This window comes from Monodelphis domestica, chromosome 2 (assembly GCF_027887165.1).
Source record: "Monodelphis domestica isolate mMonDom1 chromosome 2, mMonDom1.pri, whole genome shotgun sequence".
Taxonomy (NCBI): domain Eukaryota; kingdom Metazoa; phylum Chordata; class Mammalia; order Didelphimorphia; family Didelphidae; genus Monodelphis; species Monodelphis domestica.
In genome coordinates this window covers 89,618,424-89,642,176 of record NC_077228.1, presented here as the reverse complement: position 1 = coordinate 89,642,176, position 23,753 = coordinate 89,618,424, and the positions used below count along the sequence as shown (strand labels likewise).

Genomic DNA, 23,753 nt, shown 5'->3' with positions numbered 1-23,753 from the left:
TAATCTATAATTGTTTGAAACTCTATTGGTAATTTCACTCTTTTTAATAAAAATATAGAACCATGCCATTTTTGTGATAAAAGAAGTAATATAATACTTTAAAATAAGTTTTTATTCAGCATATATAATACACAGTGTATATAATATGTATATAATTAAAGCCAGAGGTAGATGAATTGATTGGTTCCAATGCAACTGCCCAACTTGATGACATTATAACTATGATCTGTTTTTAAGAGGTGGAGGGTAGGGGGCACCTTTCCTAGGAGGAATTACCTTGTGCAATGGCATGAAGATATGAGATAGAATGTTGTGTGTGACAAAGAAGCTTAAACTTGTCTGATTGGACTAAAGTACATCTATGTATTTTCTAGTGATCTATCACTGTTTGAAGATATCCCCAACTCCCAAACATCCTTGACAACCTTTGAATGCTTAGATTATTTCATTTTCTTTAAGAGAAACATAATACATTATTGAATTATGCTTTCTTTATCTTATCATCTACAAAATTGAAAATTAATATCTCCTTGCCACCCTCTTAACTGGAATTCATGTTAATTCAAAGTCATGGCAGATTTGTACATGTCTACAGAGTAATTCTGACACTTGTGGATTACTCCCATCTCTTGATGAGGAAGCAATGGAGAAGAGCTAAGATGGCTCTTATTTAACTTCTTCATCAAATTATTTGCCAATAAAGATTGTCTCTCTCTTTCCTTGAGAGGTTCAAAGGATGTGATAGCAGGCCAAGAAACTAGGAATAGCTAGTTTAAAAGATTGTGTCATATAAAACCCAGGGGAATTGCATGTCGGCTATGGGAACGGGTTGAGAGGAGGGGAGGGAACAAACATGAATCTTGTAACCATGGAAATATTCTAAATAAATTAATTAAATAAAAATTTCCAAATTAAAAAAAAATTGTAGTCAGCCCTCACTCAGGGTCATTGGTAATTGAAAGAGACCACTGACCCAATTTATTGGTTATTATTTTGTTTAGTCATTTTCAATCAGTACTATTCTCTATGACCACTTTTTGGGTTTTCTTTGGCAAAGATACTGAAGTAGTTTGTCATTTGCTTCTCCAGCTCATTTTATAGATGAAGAAACTGGGGCAAACAACATTAAGTAATTTGCCCAAGTTTTGAAATCCAATAAGTGTCTGAGACTGAATTTGAACTCATGTCTTCCTGACTCTATCCACTGTGCTACCTAACTTCCCTAATGTACTGGTTATTGCCAAGGTAACAGAAATTGATCATGCCCAAACCATTGTCTATCAGTTTGCCTTAATTTTCAAGAGTAACATATTCAATATACTTTCAAACTTCTAGTTCACACAGACCCAAATGAAGGCTACTAATACATGATATATAATAGAAAGGATATTTTTTGGATTAAATAGAAAAGTTAAGATAATTTCATAAAGTCACTGCAAAATGTGATGTATTGTAGCCCTGCATTTCTGGAAATGAACTGAAAACTTTGAAGGACAGGACATTTTGGTCAACATGTACCTGAACCAGAGAAATCTGCATGCATACCAATAATATCTATTTTAGGTCTTAATTCAATTGTCCTAGGATAGGTATTATAATCAAGTAGAAAAGCATAGCATTAGAATCAGAATATTTAAGTTCAAATCCTCACCATGCACCTTGAAAATAATTTCATCTGATAATCTACTTTCCTCAACTATAACATATGTATTAGATGATTTTTAAAGTCTCTTCTAGCTCTGAATGTATTCATGAGAATACCTCTCCTCCTTATAACTAGAGCAAAAAATAAAATAAAATGAAATGGTGATTGGAAATAAATAGGCAGGATAAAGAATCATTTCCTTACTACAAGCCATGGGCACAGCACAAAAAGTAGGGTTATAGAACAGCATACTGAATATTATATTTTCTAGTTACAGATAATTTCTCCAGAATAGATAAAATATAATATTTCTGCATGGTTTATAAGATAAAGATTATGAATAGACTTTTCTTGTTGTGATACCTATGGGTATTGGCGAGTTATTTTCAGAAAAAAATCAAATAACTGGATCTATTTAGCGTGTGGCAAAATAGATGTCAGTATCAGCTACTCAAGCTTATTGACTTGAAAATAATAGCCTAGGGTGACAGTGCTCCTTGTTTCCTTGATATTTCATGCAATTGCTATTGCTCTAACAGACGGAGAAACACAATAAAAATAATCTAGGGTGAGCAGAAAAAAAAAACAAAGAAATCACTTTTTAACTGCACTCTGTTTTTAAAATGTCTTGTTTATAAATGCGCATTCTCTTTTATATTGACGGCATGTATTAGGCCTGACAAGTAGGTATATGACTATATAAGTACAGCCATATTAACGCTCAGGCACCATAACTATAACTACCTAATCAGACATTTGATTTCACAACTTGATTTTTTCACTCTGTTATTCCAAAAGTGTCTTTACAATGAACAATTTTCTGTAAGTGGCTTAGTTTGTATCTATGCTACACCAGGCTCACAAATCTAGTCCACCAACTTTTAATCCTTCTTAAAGCATTCTCAAGCCTTGAGGCTGTGAGGAAATCAGTTTAAATATCTGCTCTCACTTCCCAGAACCATTTTTTTCTCCCAAAAGGCTACAGCTTTTTTATATCCAAAATTCTGTCTCATGCCTAATTTTTCCCTCTCCTATGCCTCCCACCTCCCAAAGAAGTCAGATGTTATGATATCGAATGTATATAAATATACATTTATGTATCTATATATAATTATATAATAGATTTCCCTATTGTGAACCAAGCCACATATTGCTTATTAGAAAAAATTCATGGAAGAAATAAAGTGGAAGATGATATATTTCATTCAGCATTTAGACTGTTCCTTCTATGTTGATGGATATTATTTTTCACCATGAGTCCTTTGTAGTTGTCCTGGATACTTTCCTTGTTGATAATATTTAATTCATTCACAGTTAATCATGATACATTATTGTCATTGTTGTATACAATGTTCTGAAATATCTTCTTACCTAAGATTTTTTTATCTGAAAAAAAGAAAAAAATCTGAAATGAATTGATAAAGGAAGAAATGGAGGAAGCTAAAAATGCTAAAACAGTAAACTAGACTACTTGACGGGGAAAAAAAAAAAACTCCTTGTACATTTTACGCTTTCAGCATAGAGGTGTTTAATATTGCTTTACATGGCATTACCCCTTTGCTGCAAAAGAGAGCAGAGAAGGCAAAGGGAATGGTTTAAATGTTTTAGCTCTGGTCATGTACAGAAGCAAAGAGGCAAAGAGGCAGGATATTACAGGACAACATTTAAAGATGGTAAATGTACATACTCAAAAATAAATTAGTCTGTTTAACTAATAGACATTCAAATAGGCAATCTATGAATGAGTTGCAGGTGGGAAAATAGCCTGGTAACAGAGGAAAGTTACAATGATGAACTTTTTATATTCAATTATGTCCTAATAGACCTGTGATCAAAACAGAGGGATAGAAGTTTAAACATGATCAGTTTATTAACAAAGTTAATAATTCCCAATATTTTGAGATCCAAGACTCCAGTGTCAAAGGATGCATTTGACTGTCAGAGCAACTTTTTATACAGTTGGTTACATAAGGTCCAATGATGGAAACTAAACTGAAACTGTGATTGGTCTATAGGAGATCTAGAGATTAAACTTATATTTTGCTTAAACATAAGATGGGATTTCCAGAATCCATGGCAAAGAGGAAAACATAGTTGTGGTCAACATCCTCTAGAAAGCCCTGTGCTAGTAAGCACAGCATCTCATGACCAGGTTGATTCACCTTTCTTTATCCCTTTCCTCTCTTCCGGAATAAAACTGATTGAGTTCATACTATAACTTATAATAATAGAGGAGTTAAACATTTATAAACTCTACCACTGAGACTCATACAACTGAATATAAATATTACTGCAAATATGGGTTCTATTAATTAGTTAAAACTATTAGTTATTAATCAATAATCTAAATTTCATAGTTGCAAGGTAGTAAATGATGTTTTTAATATTATAGTTTAAATCCGAGGAAGATGAGATCAAACTAAACTGTCATCTATGATTAGTGAGAAAGTCAATTTTCTCAGTCACTTTAAACATTCTATTTTTAATATTTTACTGTCAATTAAGAGAATTTAATTTTAAATATTTTAACTCCAAATTATAAGAGCAAAGGACAAAAATTGTTGTGGCATGAATTTCCTTCTTTTTTTAACCTTAGTCTAATTTACTCATTCTCCCTTTATGGATTAACTTTTAGAATGTGTAGTCTACACTCACTGCCTCTAAGTCCTCAACTTATGATTTATGTCCTACTTCTTACTAATCTGTTCACTTTAGTGTCTTCAAGGACACAGTCAACCTGGTTTTGAATCCTGGATCAGCTGCTTTCTGCTTGCTTGAACACAACCTTTCCCACCCACACAGGCCCTTCACTGGTAAAATGAGAGAAAGTGATTAAATGTTCTGCAAGGTTCCTTCAGCTCCAAATCCTATAATCCTCTCACATTATGATCAAGTCTAGTGAAGTTTCTTTTAAAGAACTAATCTGTCTAACTTTTCTATAACATTTTACACAGGGGAATTTCCTCTTGCCTACTTTCTGTACCCTGGATGAAGTGGCTTCCTTCTTCCCTCTTCTCCCTTACATTTCAGACTCTTCAAATGTTCCCAATGCTTTGTCCCTCAACTTTTCCTTCCTTGTTCTGCTGACATTATTTTATTTCAGTCCATATATGTCTTACTAGGTTTCCATTAAAGCATAATTTCCTCAGTTTTTTGAGCACTGTAATATCCTATTTTATATTCATTTGCCCTAATTTGTTTAGCCATTACCCAATTTATGGGCATATCTTAAATTTTCCAGTTCTTTGCTACCACAAAAAGAGCTGCTAAAATATTTTATGCACATTGAAATTATTCCTATTTTATTTTTTAAAATCTCTTTGTGGATACAAGTCTAATACTTATATGAGAGAGTTTAGTTACTTTTTATGCATAGTATGAAATTCCTTTCCAGAATACCTAGACAATTCATAATTCTACCAAGAGTGAATCAATGTATTTGTTTTCCTATATCCTTTCAAATATTTGTTATTTTCTGATATTTTTTACCAATTTGATGGGAATGCAGTAGGATTTTAAAAATGCCTCAATTTGCTTTTTAATATGGTTATATATGCCAAAACAAAGTAGATACGATAGCCTCAGTAAAAAGTAATACCTTCTCCTCATGTCAGACAGAAGGAAAAAGTGATAGAAGGCATCTGAATGATAGGGTATGAGGAAAAGAGACAGTTCAAAGTGAATGGTCTCAATTATTTGTATAAAATATGAAGTGAGTTTCTGAGCTGAGAGAGTGGAAGAGCAGAGAGAATGTGTCATGGGAGGCTTAAGGAGTAATGAAAAAAATTTAGAATAATCACTGTGGAGAATGGAATAATGAGTCAATTTATAAGGAATAGTAGTATTTACTAGAAGCAGTGAGCATCCAGTTAAGGTACTGTGACATAAATATAGAGTGGATAGTCAGAAGGATTGTATAATTTTTCTCCACTTTCATTCAATGACACAGTTGTAGAGGCAAAGACAATGAATGATGGAAGTAATCCAGGGCTGAGGTTTGACTAGGCATAATTGGCAATATGATACAGGGCCTTGGGATTTATAAGAATAGAATACCGAGTTGAAATAGTTCACCAAGGATCCAAATAGGACATAAAAGGAGACAATTTCTAGTTTAGAGAGACTGTTGAGAGAGAAATGAAGGGTTAAGATTTTGGAGATGGTCAGGAGGACATAGGGTATGGTTATAGGTAGGAAGACAGAGGAAAAGAAGTAAAAAGTCAATAAATTATGATCAGAAAATGGTATTTCAGAATTATTGACATGGATTTAGAACATTTTTGGATGATAGCAAGGTAAAGGATATGACCCTCTTTGTGTGTGACAAAGAAGGGGTGAAGATGAGTAGGCTGAGGAAATGTGTGGTGAATGCATATGAAGAATAATATATATATAGGTGTGTGTGTGTGTGTGTGTGTGTGTGTGTGTGTGTGTGTGTGTGTTTTGGAAGTTCTTTTGCCTGAGCACAATAGTTGGGGAAGAGAGAAAAATCATAAGCTAGGTATGAAGCTCATTGAGGAAGGAAAGAGACTGTCCTGAGGAATCTTTCAAAAACAGCTACAGAGATGTCAGTTGGGTGCTAGATATGAATAACATCAAAGCAAGATAGGTTACTAAGTAATGAAGGAAAGGAGAGAACCTGGAAGTAGGAATGGGGAGAAAAAAATTTCTTTGATTGATGAGCCAAGAAGAATGAATGAAGGCATTGGAAGGTATTGGTAAAGATTGCCTAAAGAGGCTGTCATCAGAAAGAATCCAACTTAACTTTCGTTAAGAACTAATATATAGAAGAAGTGGAAGAGGAATAGATTTAAGATGAAGTAAATTTTTTGTATATGGAACAAGGTTTTTAGAGGGCATTGTATTGGATAGGTAGGATGAAATTTGGGTAGGGATTATTGAGATGGATGGAAATGAATAACTGGGAGGGAAGGAATTACAAATGGAGTTTGGATGATGATCTACAAAAGTACAGAGCCTCTGGCATGTAATGGGTATGAACAATTGTGAGAATGTTTTTCAATGAGTCGGAGGGCACCACTCTTGTACCCTCTAAGGTTAGGCAAAGTAGGATATGGGGACTCTGAAGTTGAAGGAGGGGTTGAACTTTGGACAGAAATTTCTCCTTATACAAACTTGGTGATTGGGCTGTCAGAAAGAGATGGAAGATGTCTTCAGCTGGTACAGATTGAAGTCGTTCCTTTGGAGCAGATGGAACATGCCCAACCTTGCCAATATAGTCTTTCCTCAGTGAACTAGCATACAAAACCGGAGGGCTTCTAACTTGATGTGATTGGTTATGAGATTGAAGCAAGTGGTATACTCTATTTGGATCAATTCTTTTTGATTATATTCTTTAATATTCAGCTAATTTTTTAAAACTTCATTGAACCTTTATTGAATATGTATTTTTAAAATTATTTTGTGTTTAATAAAAGATATGTTTAATATTATGACTTTTATATATTTATGAAGTTTTTCTATTATAATATGGGTTAAGTATAAACAATATATTATAGTGTCATGCATACTAAAAGATATATTCTTTTTTATTTCTGTTAAAATGTACTTGTGATCTAGCATATTTTCTGATATTCCATTCAGTCCTTAATGTCTTTGAGGAAGGGCAAATACTTGATATGTCTAGCTTTGAAAAAGTACATTGAAGTCTCAACTGTTATAATTTTACTGTCTACATATTTTCAATAAGTCATTTTGCTTTTCATTGTGATTCTGTTACGCTATTCCATTATAATTTTTCTTCTCTTTCCTCCCCACTCTATTTATTGCAAGTTTTCTTCCTTCCTTCCTTCCTTCCTTCCTTCCTTCCTTCCTTCCTTCCTTCCTTTCTTCCTTCCTTCTCTCCTTCCTTCCTTCCTTCCATCCTTCTCTCCTTCCTTTCTTTCTTTCTTCTTTCTTTCTTTCTTTCTTTCTTTCTTTCTTTCTTTCTTTCTTTCTTTCTTTCTTTCTTTCTTTCTTTCTTTCTTTCTTTCTTTCTTTCTTTCTTTCTTTCTTTCTTTCTTTCTTTCTTTCTTTCTTTCTTTCTTTCTTTCTTTCTTTCTTTCTCTCTTTCTTTCTCTCTTTCTCTCTTTCTTTCTTTCTTACCTCCCACATCTCACAATTAAGATGTGTACATATATATATATATATATATATATATATGGGGGGCTTTTTTTGCTTATAACTTATCTCTTACAGAATCTGTTTTCCCCTTAATTACATTGTTATATTCTTATAACAAAATCTGGAGGGGGCATGGTCAGGTACTTTATTCATATGACAGTAAGATTTCAGGTAACACCTAAAATTTCTACATCTAATAAACTAGTATTATCTTCTATTTGCTTAACTGATTATGTGAGACAAAAAAAAAGTTCTTCCAATCTTCCTTTCCCCCTATTATCATAGTGCATCCTTTATCCCTCCTCTTTCTTGTCTTCTTTTTAAGAACATCAAAATATAATACCTCTCACAGATACTCCATTTTATTTTAATCATTTAATGACCTCTAATGATGTTATGATCTTGAAAGAACACTTATTCCATCCCCATGCCTAAAAAATCAGTTTGTCCTCATAAAGTCCCTTTTATTTGAACACATATTTTTCTTTCTATGTTTCACTTTAATCTAGTCTTTATATTTCATAATTTCTACATATCTCTGGTCTTTTCATTAGGAATTCTTAGAAATCCTTAATTTTATTGAATGCCATTCCCCCATACAATTAGACTAAGTTTTGATAAGTAAATGATAAATTATTCTTGGTTTCACTACTGTTCTGTTTTGTTGGAATACTGTATTCCCTGCTTTCTGCTTTTTTATAATGGAAGCTGCCAAATTATGTATGGTTCTGACTCAAGTTTCTTTATTTTTTTTTCCTGATTGCAATAGGATTTGCTTCACCCCAACCCCCACCCTCAATGCACCTTGAGCTTTAAACACTAGGTTTTGGCAAGTAAATTGTTAGAAGTTTTCATTTTGATGTTTCTATCAGGAGGGGGGTAAATAGATTCTATTTTCACATTGTCCTGTTGTTCTGAACTATTTAGGCTATTTACCCCCAAACTTTCTTGAAGTAATAGACTTTTTCTTTTCTTTCCTTTCTTTTTGTCATGGTTTTCAGTCTTTCTCAAGATTTCAGGCTCTTTAAAGATTCTAAAATTACTACCCCTTGATTACTTTTTTGGATTACCTCTTCATGATATGAGATGCCTTACACTTTCTTCAACTTTTTAAACTTGTTTGACTTCTAATATTTCTTATTGTTTCATGGAGTTTCACCTTCTGGTTAATTGATGCTAATTTTCAGATAATTTAAATAATTCATATAATAATTTAACTTGGATAAGATTATGTACCTCTTGTACTAAGTTTGTACTAAGTTTTAATTATAATGTCTTTCTACCACAGCTTTTTTTGCTTTTTGAGGTTGTTTTTTTTTCATTAGAAGTCTAATTTTACCAGCCTTAACAATGCTGGGTTTATGCCCCAAAGAGATAATAAGGAAAAATACTTGTATGAAAACATTTATAGCCATACTCTTTGTGGTGGCGAAGAATTGGAAAATGAGGGGATGCCCTTCGATTGTGGACTGGCTGAACAAATTGTGGTATATGTTGGTGATGGAATACTATTGTGCTCAAAGGAATAATAAAGTGGAGGAATTCCATGGAGACTGGAACAACCTCCAGGAAGTGATGCAGAGTGAGAGGAGCAGAACCAGGAAAACATTGTACACAGAGACTGATACACTGTGGGACAAATGAATATAATAAACTTCTTTACTAGCAGCAATGCAATGATCCAGGACAATTTTGAGCGACTTATAAGAAGGAACACTATCCTCACCCAGAGAAAGAACTGTGGAATTAGAAACACCAAAGAAAAATAACTGCTCGATCACATGGGTTGATGGGGACATGATTGGGGATTTAGACTCTAAGTGATCACCCTAATGCAAATATTAATATGGAAATGTCTTGATCAATAACACATATAAAACCCAGTGGAATAACTTGTTGGCTATGAGGGAGGAGAGGGGAGGGGAAGAACATGAATCATATAACCATGGAAAATGATTCTAAATCAATTAATTAAATAAAATGTTTAAATTTTAAATAAAAAAGAAAAGAAAAAAGAAATCTAATTTTATCCATCATATTAACTACTTTCAATCCTTTTTTTTTTAAGTTAAAAATTACAGATAGTTGACACATTAGATATATTGTCAGGCCCAGAGTCAGGAACACCTGAATTCAAATCCAAATTCAGATAGATTCCAGCTATGTCATTATTGGCAAGTTATATAACCTCTGGTTGACATATTCTTCTTCTACAAAATGGATATTAATAATAGCATTAACCACCAAGAATTATTGTGAAGTTCAAATGAGATAATAATTTTGAGGAGCTTAGCAAAGTGCCTGGCAAATAGTAAGTGCTATGTAAATGCTAGTTATTGTTATTATTATTATTATTAAATATTATATAAATTCTAATTACTATAGTATATAATTTATGGTTTTATGAACTTCATTTAAATACTTGGCAGTTATTCTTCCTTTCTGAGTTTTTTCTTGGTTTTCCATGGACTTACAATAGCTTTTTATATTTTAATTAAAAAATAATTTTCCAAATCTTATTTTCCAGATGAGGACTTTGAAATAAAATTTGGCTTATAATTAGGACCAGAAGGGAGAGTAAAAATTGAAAGAATCCATAGATCACCTCCTATAAGAAATCTTCAAATGAAAACTCCCAGGAATGTCATAGTTAAGATTCAGAATTCCCATATCAAGGAGAAAATATTGCAAGAATCAAGAATGAAACAGTTCAAATACCAAGGAGTTACAATTAGGATTACACAAGACTTTGCAGCTTCAACAGTAAATGAGAGGAGATCTTGGAATACAATATTTAGAGAAGCAAAAGACCTGGGTTTACAACCTAGAATAATTTATCCTTCAAAACTTGGCATAATCCTATATGGGAAAAAATGGACATTTGATTCAGTAGAAGATTTTCAGGCATTCTTGATGGAAAGACCAGAACTGAGTGTGAAGTTTGGAATAGAAACAAAGGAATCCAGAGAAATGTAGAAAGAATCCTGGTAGTGTGAACTGATGCTGAGTGAAATGAGCAGAATCAAGAATTAAAATCAACAATGTAAAGAGAAATAATGCTGAAAGTAATGAAAAAACTGGACAACTGGACAAAGTTTTGAGACAGAAGAGATGGACTCGAATGCATAAAGAAACCTATATTTTGACTACAGTGATTAATCCCAATATGGGGATTAATTTTGTTGGTGTTAGAAATCCTCTCAACACTGTTTTTGGAGGAGAAATGAGGTTGGGTTTAGCAATAATGATGTCTTAATGGCCATTGCAATATTGTAAATTCACACAAAGGAAGAGAAATTCAAATAGCATGACAAATATTTTGAAATGAAAGTAAAGAATTTTATACTTAAAGAAAATGGTATGATGCTAGCATTCCTGGTTTCATATAAAGTCCACTTTTTTTTGTGTTTACATATTTTGTTTTAGGTTTGGAAGGGCTTTTTATGTTTATTAGTAATAAACAGTCCCCAACAAGTTGTAATTCACATTGTCTATTGAAGATGTTTTATGACTGACAACCTGCCTTCCAAACCATCATATTTTGTTATAATAGAAATTTGGAAATTTTCATTACAATAACTTGTCTGATCTCCAAAACTTGGCTCACTGGTTCTAGTTCTTTTCTGTCCCTTCCAACCCACCTCTTTTAAGAAATAGAAGCCTGATTCTTACTCTTCCCCATGATCTTTCTTTACTGCTACTGTCAATCCTACTTCAATAGGTTTTGAGGTTTCCCCATTACCTTGAAGTATAAAGTTCAACTTGTTTACCTTGACTTTCATCTCCCTACATTTTGACACTAACTCAGTCACTCCAGCTACTCTCATCCACTGAAGACCACCAGCATTCTAACCTTTATTCCTTTCTCTTGAGAAATTTGCTTCCCTCCCCTTCATTCATAGAAAAAAGTTCCTTGAGTGAGTTGAGGATCCTTAAGTATACCTTACCTTGTCTAAAAGCTTTTTTTTTATCCATATAATAAATATTTGTCAATATCAAAAAAAAAAAATTTGGCTTATACAAGTTTCACCAGACTATAGTTGTTTGATAAGGTTGTCATTTGTCTCATCAATTATTATACTGTCAGTGTTTTATTCCAATAATAACTTCAACAGAGCAACAGTACCAGGGGGCCTCTTTGTCTCTCATATTATAACTTTAAAATTCCTTTTCCTACTTTAGAGTAACAGCCTGGTAGTCTCTTCTCCTGCTGCTAGGATCTTGTCAGTGATGTTTGTCCACCTTATTCTATGGTGTCTGTTCTTATCACTTTGACCTGTGTTTCAAATTTGTGTTCTTCAACTGGATAGATGACACATTATAATATCTCATTTTTCTGAACAGTCTGGTGCTAGATAGACTGAAACCTTCCTTGTAATAGTTATCTGGGGATCTGGGCTGTATGTTTCCTTCTTTGTCATCTCATCTCTCTCAGAATTCTTCCCTTCTAATAGAGCCTCACTCACGTACCAGTTCTTCCATGAACGTGCCCTTGTTTCCTCCCAGATGAAACTGTTCTTTGCCCCTACATATTTCTTATAACATTCGGAATTCTCACTTTGACTTGACTGCAATTTACTTTGCACCACAGGCTTTTATGTCTATGCCCAATCCATATCTACTAAATATCAAGATGTTTATAAAGAGTTCAAATCCAGTCTCAGACACTTAATAGCTGAATGACCCAAAAATCACTTAATCTCTGTTTGCCTGAATTTCTTCAACTGAAAATTGGGCTAATAGTAGTACTTGACTACCAGGCTTGTTGTGGTGATTAAATGACATAATATTTATAAAAAACAGCACAGTAAAGTGGCAGGTAGTATCTGGTACTATAAAAACTATTATTAATATTATTCGATCGAAAGAACCTTGAAAACAGAAACAATTTTTCGTCTTTTTTTAATCTTATATATACTTGGTGCTAACATTGAATGTAATTGAAATTATATATTTTTCCTCTTGGCAAAAGGTAGAATTTAGACAAAGTTACAGACATTTTTGCTCTGTATTATTTTTTTTCTCCTAAAAATTAGGGTTACCTTAGAAAGTAGTAAGTTCTCCATCTTTAGATATCTTTGAATACTGCTTGTAAGCTTGTTTACTTTCTGACAGAATTTATAGACTCTCCTTACCTGAAGTAGGTTGGATTGTAAGATATTCAAGCTTTATAAATTTTGATCTCTATAACCTATGACAAAACATTCTTTTGTCTATAATTCTACTTTGCATTTAACCCATTTTCTTACTTCTTAATTCCCTGTCACACATCTTCATCCATGTAATCTCCTTGAGGACAAGATCTGTATTATTTCATTTCTTTATCACTACTTTCTAGCAAAGTGCCTTGCACATAGTAAATATTTAACATATTTTTGGAATTGAATTTTAAATTCCTTTTACAGATGAGAAAAATGCTAAAGAACAATTGAAGGCATTGCTTACGTGTTGTAAAAGAGAGGATAGAACATAATAAAATAGTGACTCTAATCTATCTTGTCATGTGTAAAGTTGTGATTGTGCCTAGAGGGGGAATGGTACAACTGTGGTGGTGGCAGGGTTTATATGGGATAGTAATATATTCCCAACTGATATATGTACCTTAAATATAAATGCCCAACTGCCTAGGTACTAAGGGCAGGTCATGTCCTAACTTAATTTAAAATTCATGAATGTTCATTAGATGTTTCTTTAATTGTACAGACTATTATAATATTTTCAAAGTCTATAAAGTAAACATTTCATGTTTGTTTCTTAAAATCAACAGAACAGAAATAACAAACTCATTCATATAATCATATAAATAAAATTTCACAAAAGAAATGTGATAAACAGCAGTCAATATGCTTATTTAGTGAGAGAAGTACCAAATGTTCTTGTTCTGATCTGGAGAAACTAGCTTAATTATAAATCTAGTTATCAAAAGCAACAGGCCACTGTGTTCATAGAAAAGACAGTATCTTTGACTGAATTTCAAAGAACATGTACCCCATGCTTCTGTCCCATATTGCATCCTGTGGAGTTATTAAAAGAAGAAAAGATTTCCTGTATTCTTCAAAGACTCTTTTCTGGCTCAACGTCTGCTAAGTTCCAGAAAGATAAATATTAGGTATTTTTTTTTACCACATAGGCAGTTGATTTTTTCTATATTATTTTGAGACAAGTGGAAGTGGGGAGAATGAAGTATATAAGGAAGTGAAATTGTTTCTTTGGCTTCTCTAAGAATAACTGTCTATTTCCTGATTATTCTCTAAGGTTTTGTTTCTTTGCTAATTTGATCTGGACCATTGAATTTTTGGTTTTTAAACTCACTCCATCAATGAAGATTAGCAATGGAGCCATAATTTAAGGGATTAGAGAATTACCAGGGGTCACTGAGATTAATAACTCTCCCATGATCACATAGCTAGTATGGGTGAGAAGCATAAATAGAACTTATGACTTACAGGCTTTGCAGTTTACATTTTATCCATGTTATATCAAACAGCTGTTTCACCTCTTGTTATGAAAAAAGAGAGACAGAGAGAGAGAAGGAGGGAGAGAGAGAGAGAGAGAGAGAGAGAGAGAGAGAGAGAGAGAGAGAGAGAGAGAGAGAGAGAGAGAAGAGAGAGAGAGAGAAACAGAAAGAAAATACTAAAAACTATACCATTCAAAATAGCTTATTGTCTTCTTCATATTTATCAATGGCGTATTCCCTCTAGTTAAATCCATTATTAACATCACTCTTCTTTGATAGAAAATGACACATGACTGTGACAAGGAATTGTAACACAATGGACCCAGCTAAACTATCAAGTGACCTTGGCAAATGAAAACACATATTTAGATTATGTGTTTATGAATAAAAGTTAATTTGCTTTTCAGGGAGTTTGGCCGCTGGAAAGTAAATAATCTTGCTGTGGAGAGAAGAAATTTCCTTGGCTCCCCACTGCCTCTTGCCCCTGAATTCTTCCGCAATATAAGGCTATTGGGACGTCGACCCACCCTTCAGCAAATCACGGAAAATCTCATCAAGAAATATGGGACCCACTTCTTGCTATCAGCCACCTTGGGAGGTATGACTATCTGCAAAAATTTTATTTTATTGATATCACATGTTTGAATTATAGATCAGTGTAGACTAATATAAAAAATGAAGAGCTATGCTTTTGTAAATTTAGTTTCTTCTTTCTTGTTATTCAATTAAATTTAAAAAATCTTTAAAAAATAATAACAATATTAGCTTTTACTTATATAATTAGTGTTTTAGAAATATCCCTTTTGATCCTCAAAACTACTCTAGGATGTAAGAACTATTGGTATCCCCATTTTACACACTGAGGAAAAAGAAAGGCAAAGGTCTAATGACTATACCCATGGTAACATAGTAAGTATCCAAAGTTATATTTGAATGCAAATTTTCCTGATTTCAGGTCAAATTCTCCTATCAATGATGGTATCTAGCTCGCTAATACCTATTCCTCTACCTTCTGCCCCTCAGTAATAATGGTAATAAGGATACAAAATAAGAATATTAAGTGCTTACCTCAGTGCCTGGCACATAGGAGGCATTTAAGAGTGATTATCTCCTTCCTCCTACAAAGAAAAAATAACAACAAAAATTATTATTTGCAGGATATTTTCTCATCCCTGAATTTATTTTATAACTATGATGACTCACTGTAGATAATAGGGAAATCTCACCCCTCTTACCTTCATCCTCCATCTTTCCTGTTTTTCCCAATTAACTCTTAACTTGAGATGAAGAAGAGAAAAGAGTATTTCCTCTGAAACATCATAGCTCACCCTGAGTAATTTAGAAGGAGGTTGAAGAAGAAGGGGGAAGGGGAAACTGAAGTGAAGAAGAGGGGAGGAAGGGAAATTGTAAGAGGGAGGAAGGGAGGTATAAAAGGGAGGAGGATAGGCAAAAGAAAGATAGCTGCCTGATCTATTAGTTATCTGGTATCCATCAAATATACCCTCCAATATTATCTACTACAATCTCTATGATGTGATATTAAAATTCTAACATTTGTGACAATGAAGATGCATTCCTCCCACATATATTTGTTGAGTTGTTCTAATATCTGAGATGTAATAGTTTGGAAGTTTTTAGGATCAATTGTAAACTCTTTTCTTTGACCACAAGGAGTTTGTAATCCACCAAGGGAACATTAATTATAAAATGAGGGTACTGAAGTTGATTTCTTTTTTTAAAGAACCTTTTGAATTCTAAATAGTTTAATTCTTTGAGCATTTTACAAATAACCAGAATTAATGTTAATAGTGTTTAACATTGTAAATTTATGCTAAATTCACTATAAGTTTCAAAGAATATAATCTCTTGTGGGCAGATTAATGACAGTTTCATAATGAGGTAACTAAATATAGTTAGATATGTAGTTTGGATATCGTTTTTCATTTCCTGATTTGTTCAATGGAATTCAATCACAAAACCTAATGTGGACAAGGCACTGAGTTGGATACTAGTGATATAAAGATTTCCTCTTGCCTTCCTACAATAAAGAAAAGAAATGATCTCTTATCTCAAGTAATTTGATTTCTACTTTACAAATGCATTATTAAAAATATATGCATATACACACTCATACACATACATATACATATATATCTTTTCCAATAAATATTTATTAAGAATCTGTTATGTACTAGGCACTATACTAACTATTGGAAATATAAATAACCAAAAAAGACAGTCTCAGCTCTCAAGGAGTTTACAATCTAATGGGGTAGACAACACACAAAAGGAAACATATACACATATATGTAAATATATATGCTTATGAAAAGTGATTTCTAGGGGGAGATAACACTCACGGCACTAATAGAGTCCTGATGGTCAAGAAAATCATTTTGTAGACATTACCTCCTAATCTGTTCTTTAAAAGAAAATAGATATTTTAAGTGGGAAAAGTGAGGAAGAAAATACATTTCAGAAAGGAGGAAGGGTCTGTTCAAAGGCAATCAAGCATATTGACTACTACATGGGGTTTGTGATAGAGAGAAATATAAAATATGATGAAAGATTCCTTTAAGTTTTGGAGGATTGTGGATGCCAATTTGAGGTTTGGGGCATTAAATTGTAGACACAATAAGAAGGCCCTGAAAATTATTAAGGAGAGGAGCATTATGGTCTTATATGTTTTTAGGAATATTAATTTTACCCTTATATAAAAATGGATTGGAGAATAGAGACAGATAAATCAGGTCAATGAATATGAAGAGTTCTGTAGCAATTTAAGTTAGATGTGATAAGAATTTGAGGTCAAGTGGTAAACAGAGAGCAGAGGAGATTGTTGTGAAGAAGGAATTTATAATTTACAAATGATTAGATATTGGTAAGAGTGGGACAGGAAGAATGAAGAGGTAAGCTTGATTCCAAGATTATGAACCTAAGTAATTAAGACAAGGTTGGCACCATAAAAAAAGGTTGGAGTGGAAATAGTTTTTGTGTAATATAGTATATGTTCTACTGGATAATTGAGTAGAGATCCTCAGGAAGCAATTGGTAATTGGGATTAGAGTTCAGGAGAAACTATATATATATATATATATATATATATATATATGTATATATGCGTGTTATAGGGAATATGTATATATACATACACACATGAGTATATAAATAAGTAGAGGTATATATATATATATATATATTTGTAAGTTTCTATGTATATGTATATGTGTATATATCTACAGATATATTCAAATGTACATAGAGATGCATATTTGCATAGAGATAATAAAATTCTTAAGAGCTGATGAGATTACAAAAAAAAAAAAGATATGTAGAGAGAAGAGGACCCAGATTGAGTTTGTATTACTAGCACTTATAGAGCAAGAATGGTTGGAAAAGCCAGAAAAACAAACAAACAAACAAAAAAAAAACAAGAGAGAACAGCTTTAATGAAGGCCAAGAAAGAGAGCATTCAATGAAAGTAGGTGATTGATCAACAAAGTAAAATGTTGGTATTTAAAATAATGTAGAACTTAGAGAAGGCAATCAGATTTAGCAGTTAAGAAACTGTCAGTGACCTTGATGAAAATAGTTTCAGTCAAGAGGCAGGATCAGGAGTCAGACTAGAAGGGATTGAAAATTGAAGCTGAAGAAATGGTTTCTAAAAATATACTGACTCTTTCTAAAAGTTGGACTGTAAAGGGATCATATTAACTGCTAACAATAATCTAACCTTTTTAAAAATTCCATGATGCTTAAAACAGTTGTGAAAGTAGCTAATATAAAATATGAGATATTTCTGAGTGAGTCCATGTCCTTTAGTTCCTAGGTAAAACCTAATTAATTTTCATAATTTAGCAATAGAGTAAATTAAAGAAATGAAGTCAATATTAAATATTAAAATAATGTGTTAAGCCTATGTAACAAATCTGTATGACCAATGGAAATAGAATTAATTGACTGATCTCCTTTCATCCATTATCCGCATATGTAAAGAGAATTATTTAATGTTAAATGCCTTCTGTTATATCACAATCAGATATAACCTCTACTAAGTTACTTTGAAAACTCACAGAATTTCTTGAACAGAAATCAACTAAGAAACCTCATTAGAAATAATATCTTCAATAGGAATATTATGAAATGACATTTTGACTATTCTGGAAATTTTTCATAAATAATCAAATTATATCCATTTATGAAATGAGCAATATGCATCATCTAGATATTGATAATTTCTCACCCCACTGATTAAACTTTTGTTATATCAGGTAAAAATAGATTGTTCTTGAATTTGTTCAAACTACCAGTTTCAAAAAGTACCTCTATCTTTGCTTGAATTGAACAGCTTTTGTAAAAAAAATTTTGTTTTGGTGGAGACAGTATAGAACTGATGAAAAAAGGAGTCATATGAAAATAAATGATTTACTGTCAACAATTTGAGTGTTTATAATTTTATGGGTTTGTTATCCACTCTACTATTATTGTTGGTAGTCCCTCAGTGTTTTCAGTTGCTCTAGCTAAAAAAAAAAAAGGAATTCCTCACTTAGTGGCCAATCTCCAGGTGATGAGATATTTTAATTTAGCTAGGCTAGTCCTCTAATGAAGGAACATTTTTTCATCAAGTTCATAATCTATGACTTTCTGTTTGGTGGTTCGAAAAGAAGTAGCATTTTTCTTACTACATAGTTATCACCACATTAAGCACTGTATTAGGACTTCATTAAATTATTAACAATAACATTTAAAAATGGTGCATATCTGATATTTTAATGACTATACTATTATAATAGTAAAATCCATTATTATTTTTTATTATTGGTATATTATCTTTATATTTTTGAAAAATGTTCAAAAGTTTATTTTAAGAGAAAAGAAAAACAAAACCTTTAGTACATTTCACCATACATATGAACTATTTATCAAGAGAGTTACTTGGCTGGTTTTTGTTTTGGGAAAAGATATTGAAAGTGGATAACTTTAAATATCTAAAATAAGCATTTCATTCAAAGAGTCAATACAGAGATAGATTGCACACCCAGGATGTATTGATTTTGGCTTGGAATATATTTCATAATTATTTTTGTAATATGTTTCATCATGATGCAATATTTAGCAAACACTGAAATCAAATCCTTTGTTATTGAACTGAATACAGAAGTAGACAACTATTAAATAGGGGGAAAGAGAATCCTTAGTTGTTTAAATCATCTGAGTGAAAAAAAAATGTCATACCAGGATAAAGTAGACATCATTTGGAAATTAATAAATATTGCAATATAAAATAAAAGTTTTATCCTGACAGAATAGAAAATGAATCTACTTTACTTGACTTGTGTATAATTTTTAAAAGTAAAGATTTATAATTAAATCATCTATAATGAAACATATTAAGAATATGTTTTAGTACCTTATTTTTAAAAGTGTGCTGGTAGTGTGACACTGAGTTCTAAAATTTTGTGCGAGCAAAGCCCAAGCTCTGGCTGATTGGAAATATGTGAAATTTGACTGGCTTCAACTTGTAAAGACACTGAATAAAGATCCAGTCATAGTCTCTTAATGAATTGTTTGAGGACCAACCCTAACTAAGTAAAAGAAGCTCATCAACAGCTGTTGTTAGTACCCGGAGACTCATTAAAAGAAAAATATATTTTGGCCACAGCAACTCATGAAGTTCATTTATTAAGCTAGAGAAATGTGGCACATGTTTGGGGAGTTGGGTTCACTGGAAAAATCCAAGATTTATGAAGTACTCATATGTTGGTTAAAACATTAATTATTATTTTCATAGGCAACTTGAGAATCTCCCTTTTGGCTATCATATCCAATATTTAAACTTACATTTATTTTAAAATAGAATAAAACTAGAACTAATTTCCTAAATAATTTCAATTAGTTGACTTAACCAATAAAATGATAGATTATTTTTATTGTTCATTAAAATAATATGTAATTTTTTAAATGATATTTTTTAAAATTATACCAGAGAACCTAACTGTTTATATTTAACTTTTATGCCTGAAATATTTATTTCTTTGCTTAATAAAAATATCATGCTATTTCTTTGCTTCTTTTGATAAAAAGTTACAAAATTGATGTTGGGAGAGAATAATATATGTGTAAAAGAGAAATTTAGGCATCACTTACAATTGTAAAATTTCTTGAACATATTAACCTATGGTTACGTAATAGTCATTCATGATTTGAGAAGGATTGAACTCTTAATTATGTATTTACAAGTGTTTTTTCATCTGAACCTATGTATTCATAGCCAATTACAATACTAGGCTCTTCATATCTGCCTAATATAGTAAAGATTTCTCACACTCGTCAGATTGTGAGCTCTTAAAAAACGAAACAATTTTACTTCTAGGTTAAATAAAATAATTTTATCCAGGAAAGTAAGTATATTAGACAAAATAAAGTATTTTTAAGCTTAGTAGTATAGTCATATATTCTTCTTTATAATAGATAAATTATTTTTAAGATATAATTCAATATTTAAATGGATCCGTGCTCTGATTTATGTTGACATTCACGTCATCTGTATAAATTACAATCCATTCATATATTCTAATTGTATTATTCTCTTTTATATCTTCCTATATATCTTACATAAAAGATCTATCCAAAACACTGGATTTCTTTCCCAGACAAAAATCATGAGAAAAGAGAATGCAGGATTTTTCTGATTCCCAAAACAAAACAAATTTTTATGGGGTTACACAATTTCCTGAAAGGGATAGGGGATTTACTTCTTCCTATCTTTGTATTAATTACAGAAGATACATTTAACTAAGCAAAGTAAAACACATCCTAATAGCTTTTCTCTGACAAAAACTTGCCACATGTATACTAACATCATATCAAAGATTTCCCGATAGATATCGTGACACCAATGACTTGGTCAAGGATTCCATGACTATCTATCTGTCTGTCTCTCTATCTATTTTTAGAATTATTTTCATCAAACAATAAGTGATTTTCCCCACCTCTTTCACTGGAGTAAAGGAGATAGAGAAGGGGGGGAGGAGAGAGAAAGGGGGGAGAGAGACAGAGACAGAGAAAGAGAGAGAGAGAGAGAAGGAGGGAGAGAGAGAGAGAGAGAGAGAGAGAGAGAGAGAGAGAGAGAGAGAGAGAGAGAGAGAGAGAGAGAGAGAGAGAGAGAGAGCCTTACATTGACCAGGTCAAAAAACAAAAATACTTTACTTTGCAACTTGTATCTGTAACCTTTCTTTATGGAAATGGATAGCATGCTTTACTATCTGGAACTGTGGTTGATCATTATATTAATCAGAGTTCTTAAGTATATCAAAGTTATTTGTATTTAAAATACTGCCATTAAGAATAAAATCAATGTAAATGAAATAAAATTGGTATTTTTATAAACAGTTCTCCTTGTTATCTTCCCATTTCTTGGCATGATGTCATAATTTGTCCCATATTTTTAAACTATCCCTACAGCAATTTCTTATATCATAATAGTATTTGATTGCATTTACGCAATCACTAGAATTCTATGATTAAAGGGTTAAGGGGAGAGATGATTAATGAAAACTATTTTTTTCCTATTCAGGCATGATTCAAGTCTCAGAATCTTCCAAGCAAGTAAAGGGATTAGGGGAGTCCATAATTATAGTTTTGTGTATACATTTTAGCTGAAAAGTTACTCTGTTTTCAATCATTTGTCAATAGATAAGAATCTGAGTTTCTGAGTCTTTTTCATTACAATAGCAACTGCTATATAGATATAGATACAAAAATAGATATACATAGAGTGAGGGTAAGGATGTGTAGATGTATATCCCTTTTTGATTGTTGATTCCTTTTTGGACATTATTCCAAATTTCTTTCCAATATATCTTCACAACTCCATCAACACTGAATTAAAACATTTGTTTTAATTCACTCTTTACAAGATTTGTCATGATGTGCTTTTTTCACCCATGTATTATTTATCAGTAGTGAGTTAGACAATTAGCTAGAAAACAGAGGCCTGACAAAAATGTGCACCACTGTACTGTGTCCAAGTATGAGAGATTCTTTTATAAATCGTGAGGTTCTCTAAATGTGTCTGTATTTGTATAATTTTAAAGCAAGATTCATTACAGGATGACAGATTTGGTTATGACAACTCTCTAGACAACTTATATGGAATGATCACAATCTGTACTGCTTTTGATGGGAAAAAAGGAATGATGGATGATATAATAAAAATTTTAAAAAATTAAAAAACAATAAACCAAGAGTGGAAAGCCAACTGCAAAGAGCACAGGAAGATCTATGCAACAAAGCTCTACTGATACAAGCTTCCCTGTTAGAGATAACTGGAAATTTTGTCACAACATACTTAATTCTAATATTTCATGTGAAGAGGTTTATCCTAGTTGCTCAGGAACAAAGGGGAACACCATTAAAAAGAGTAGAAGAGCTCTAAAAATGGCAAATTTGTCTGTGTCCTTTTTTCCCTCTGTATTTGTATCACCTAAAATAAAATTATAAACAGATTGATGGCAGAGAATGTTTTAAATGCTACATTTTACCTTACACATAAGTAATTGCTGCTTTTTAAGAAATTCTAATTGATTGAATGTTTGAATGTGTAAAATTGTTCATAGTGTGAAAGAAGTTATCAAAAAAGAGGCTTGACACTCTTCCTCTTTCAGCTTTGTAATAAAAATACAGAGTACCTGACAAGATTATTTAAAAATCAAATAAACCTAACAAGCTGTGATATTGTGACAAATATCAAAATACCTAATTTTCCCCTACCCTTTTTTATTGTGTATTTTATATTTTTATATTTAAGGAATGATTTAAAAATTATTCATCCATCCCATTACTCAATCAAATAATATTTTTTTTCTTTTAAACCCTTCCTTCCATTTTGGAGTCAATACTGGGTATTGCCTCAAAGGCAGAAGAGTGGTAAGGCTTAGGCAATGGGGGTTAAGTGACTTGCCCAGGGTCACACAGTTAGGAAGTGTCTGACAACAGATTTTTGAACCTAGGACCTCTCAAATAAAAATTTTTAAAAGAAAATTATTACCAAAAGCTATACACTATGCTACCTTTTTTCATTTCTGAAAATGGTCATATTCCTTTTTTTTTCTCTTTTCTCAGTCTGACTAGAACTTTAAAATTATTTTAATTTGCATTAATTTAATTTTTATTTATTTTGTTTGAGTATTTATAATATAATTCATTTTTCTTGAGAGTTTTTATTTTTCCTTCAAAAGTGCTTGCCATATTTTACCCAATTATCATTATTTTATTAATATTAATATATTTATTATCATTAATGTTAATCAGTCTCTTATGCATATATTGGAAATGAGAATATTTTTACAGAAAAAAGAACATAAAGAATTTTTGCCTTTACCTGTTCCTATTCTAAATGTTCATATAGTGTATAGTTTTAAAAATCAATTTTATATAATAAAATTTTTAAATTTTTAATTTTTGAAAAATCAATCAAAAATATTTATTAAAATCCCACTGTGTTCCAGGCATTGCACTAAGCACTGT

At 31.9% G+C, this 23,753-nt stretch overlaps 1 protein-coding gene across 3 annotated transcripts in view; it reads left to right on the top strand.

The window, feature by feature from the left end:
* Positions 1 to 23,753, top strand: part of BRINP3 (BMP/retinoic acid inducible neural specific 3) — a 501,932-nt gene that overhangs the window by 273,112 nt on the left and 205,067 nt on the right. For all 3 annotated transcript variants that reach the window (XM_007480975.3, XM_007480976.3, XM_001367197.4), the window contains exon 3: positions 14,633 to 14,823. In XM_007480975.3, coding sequence (XP_007481037.1) covers positions 14,633 to 14,823 — 191 coding nt within the window. The remainder of the gene's footprint in view (positions 1 to 14,632; positions 14,824 to 23,753) is intronic.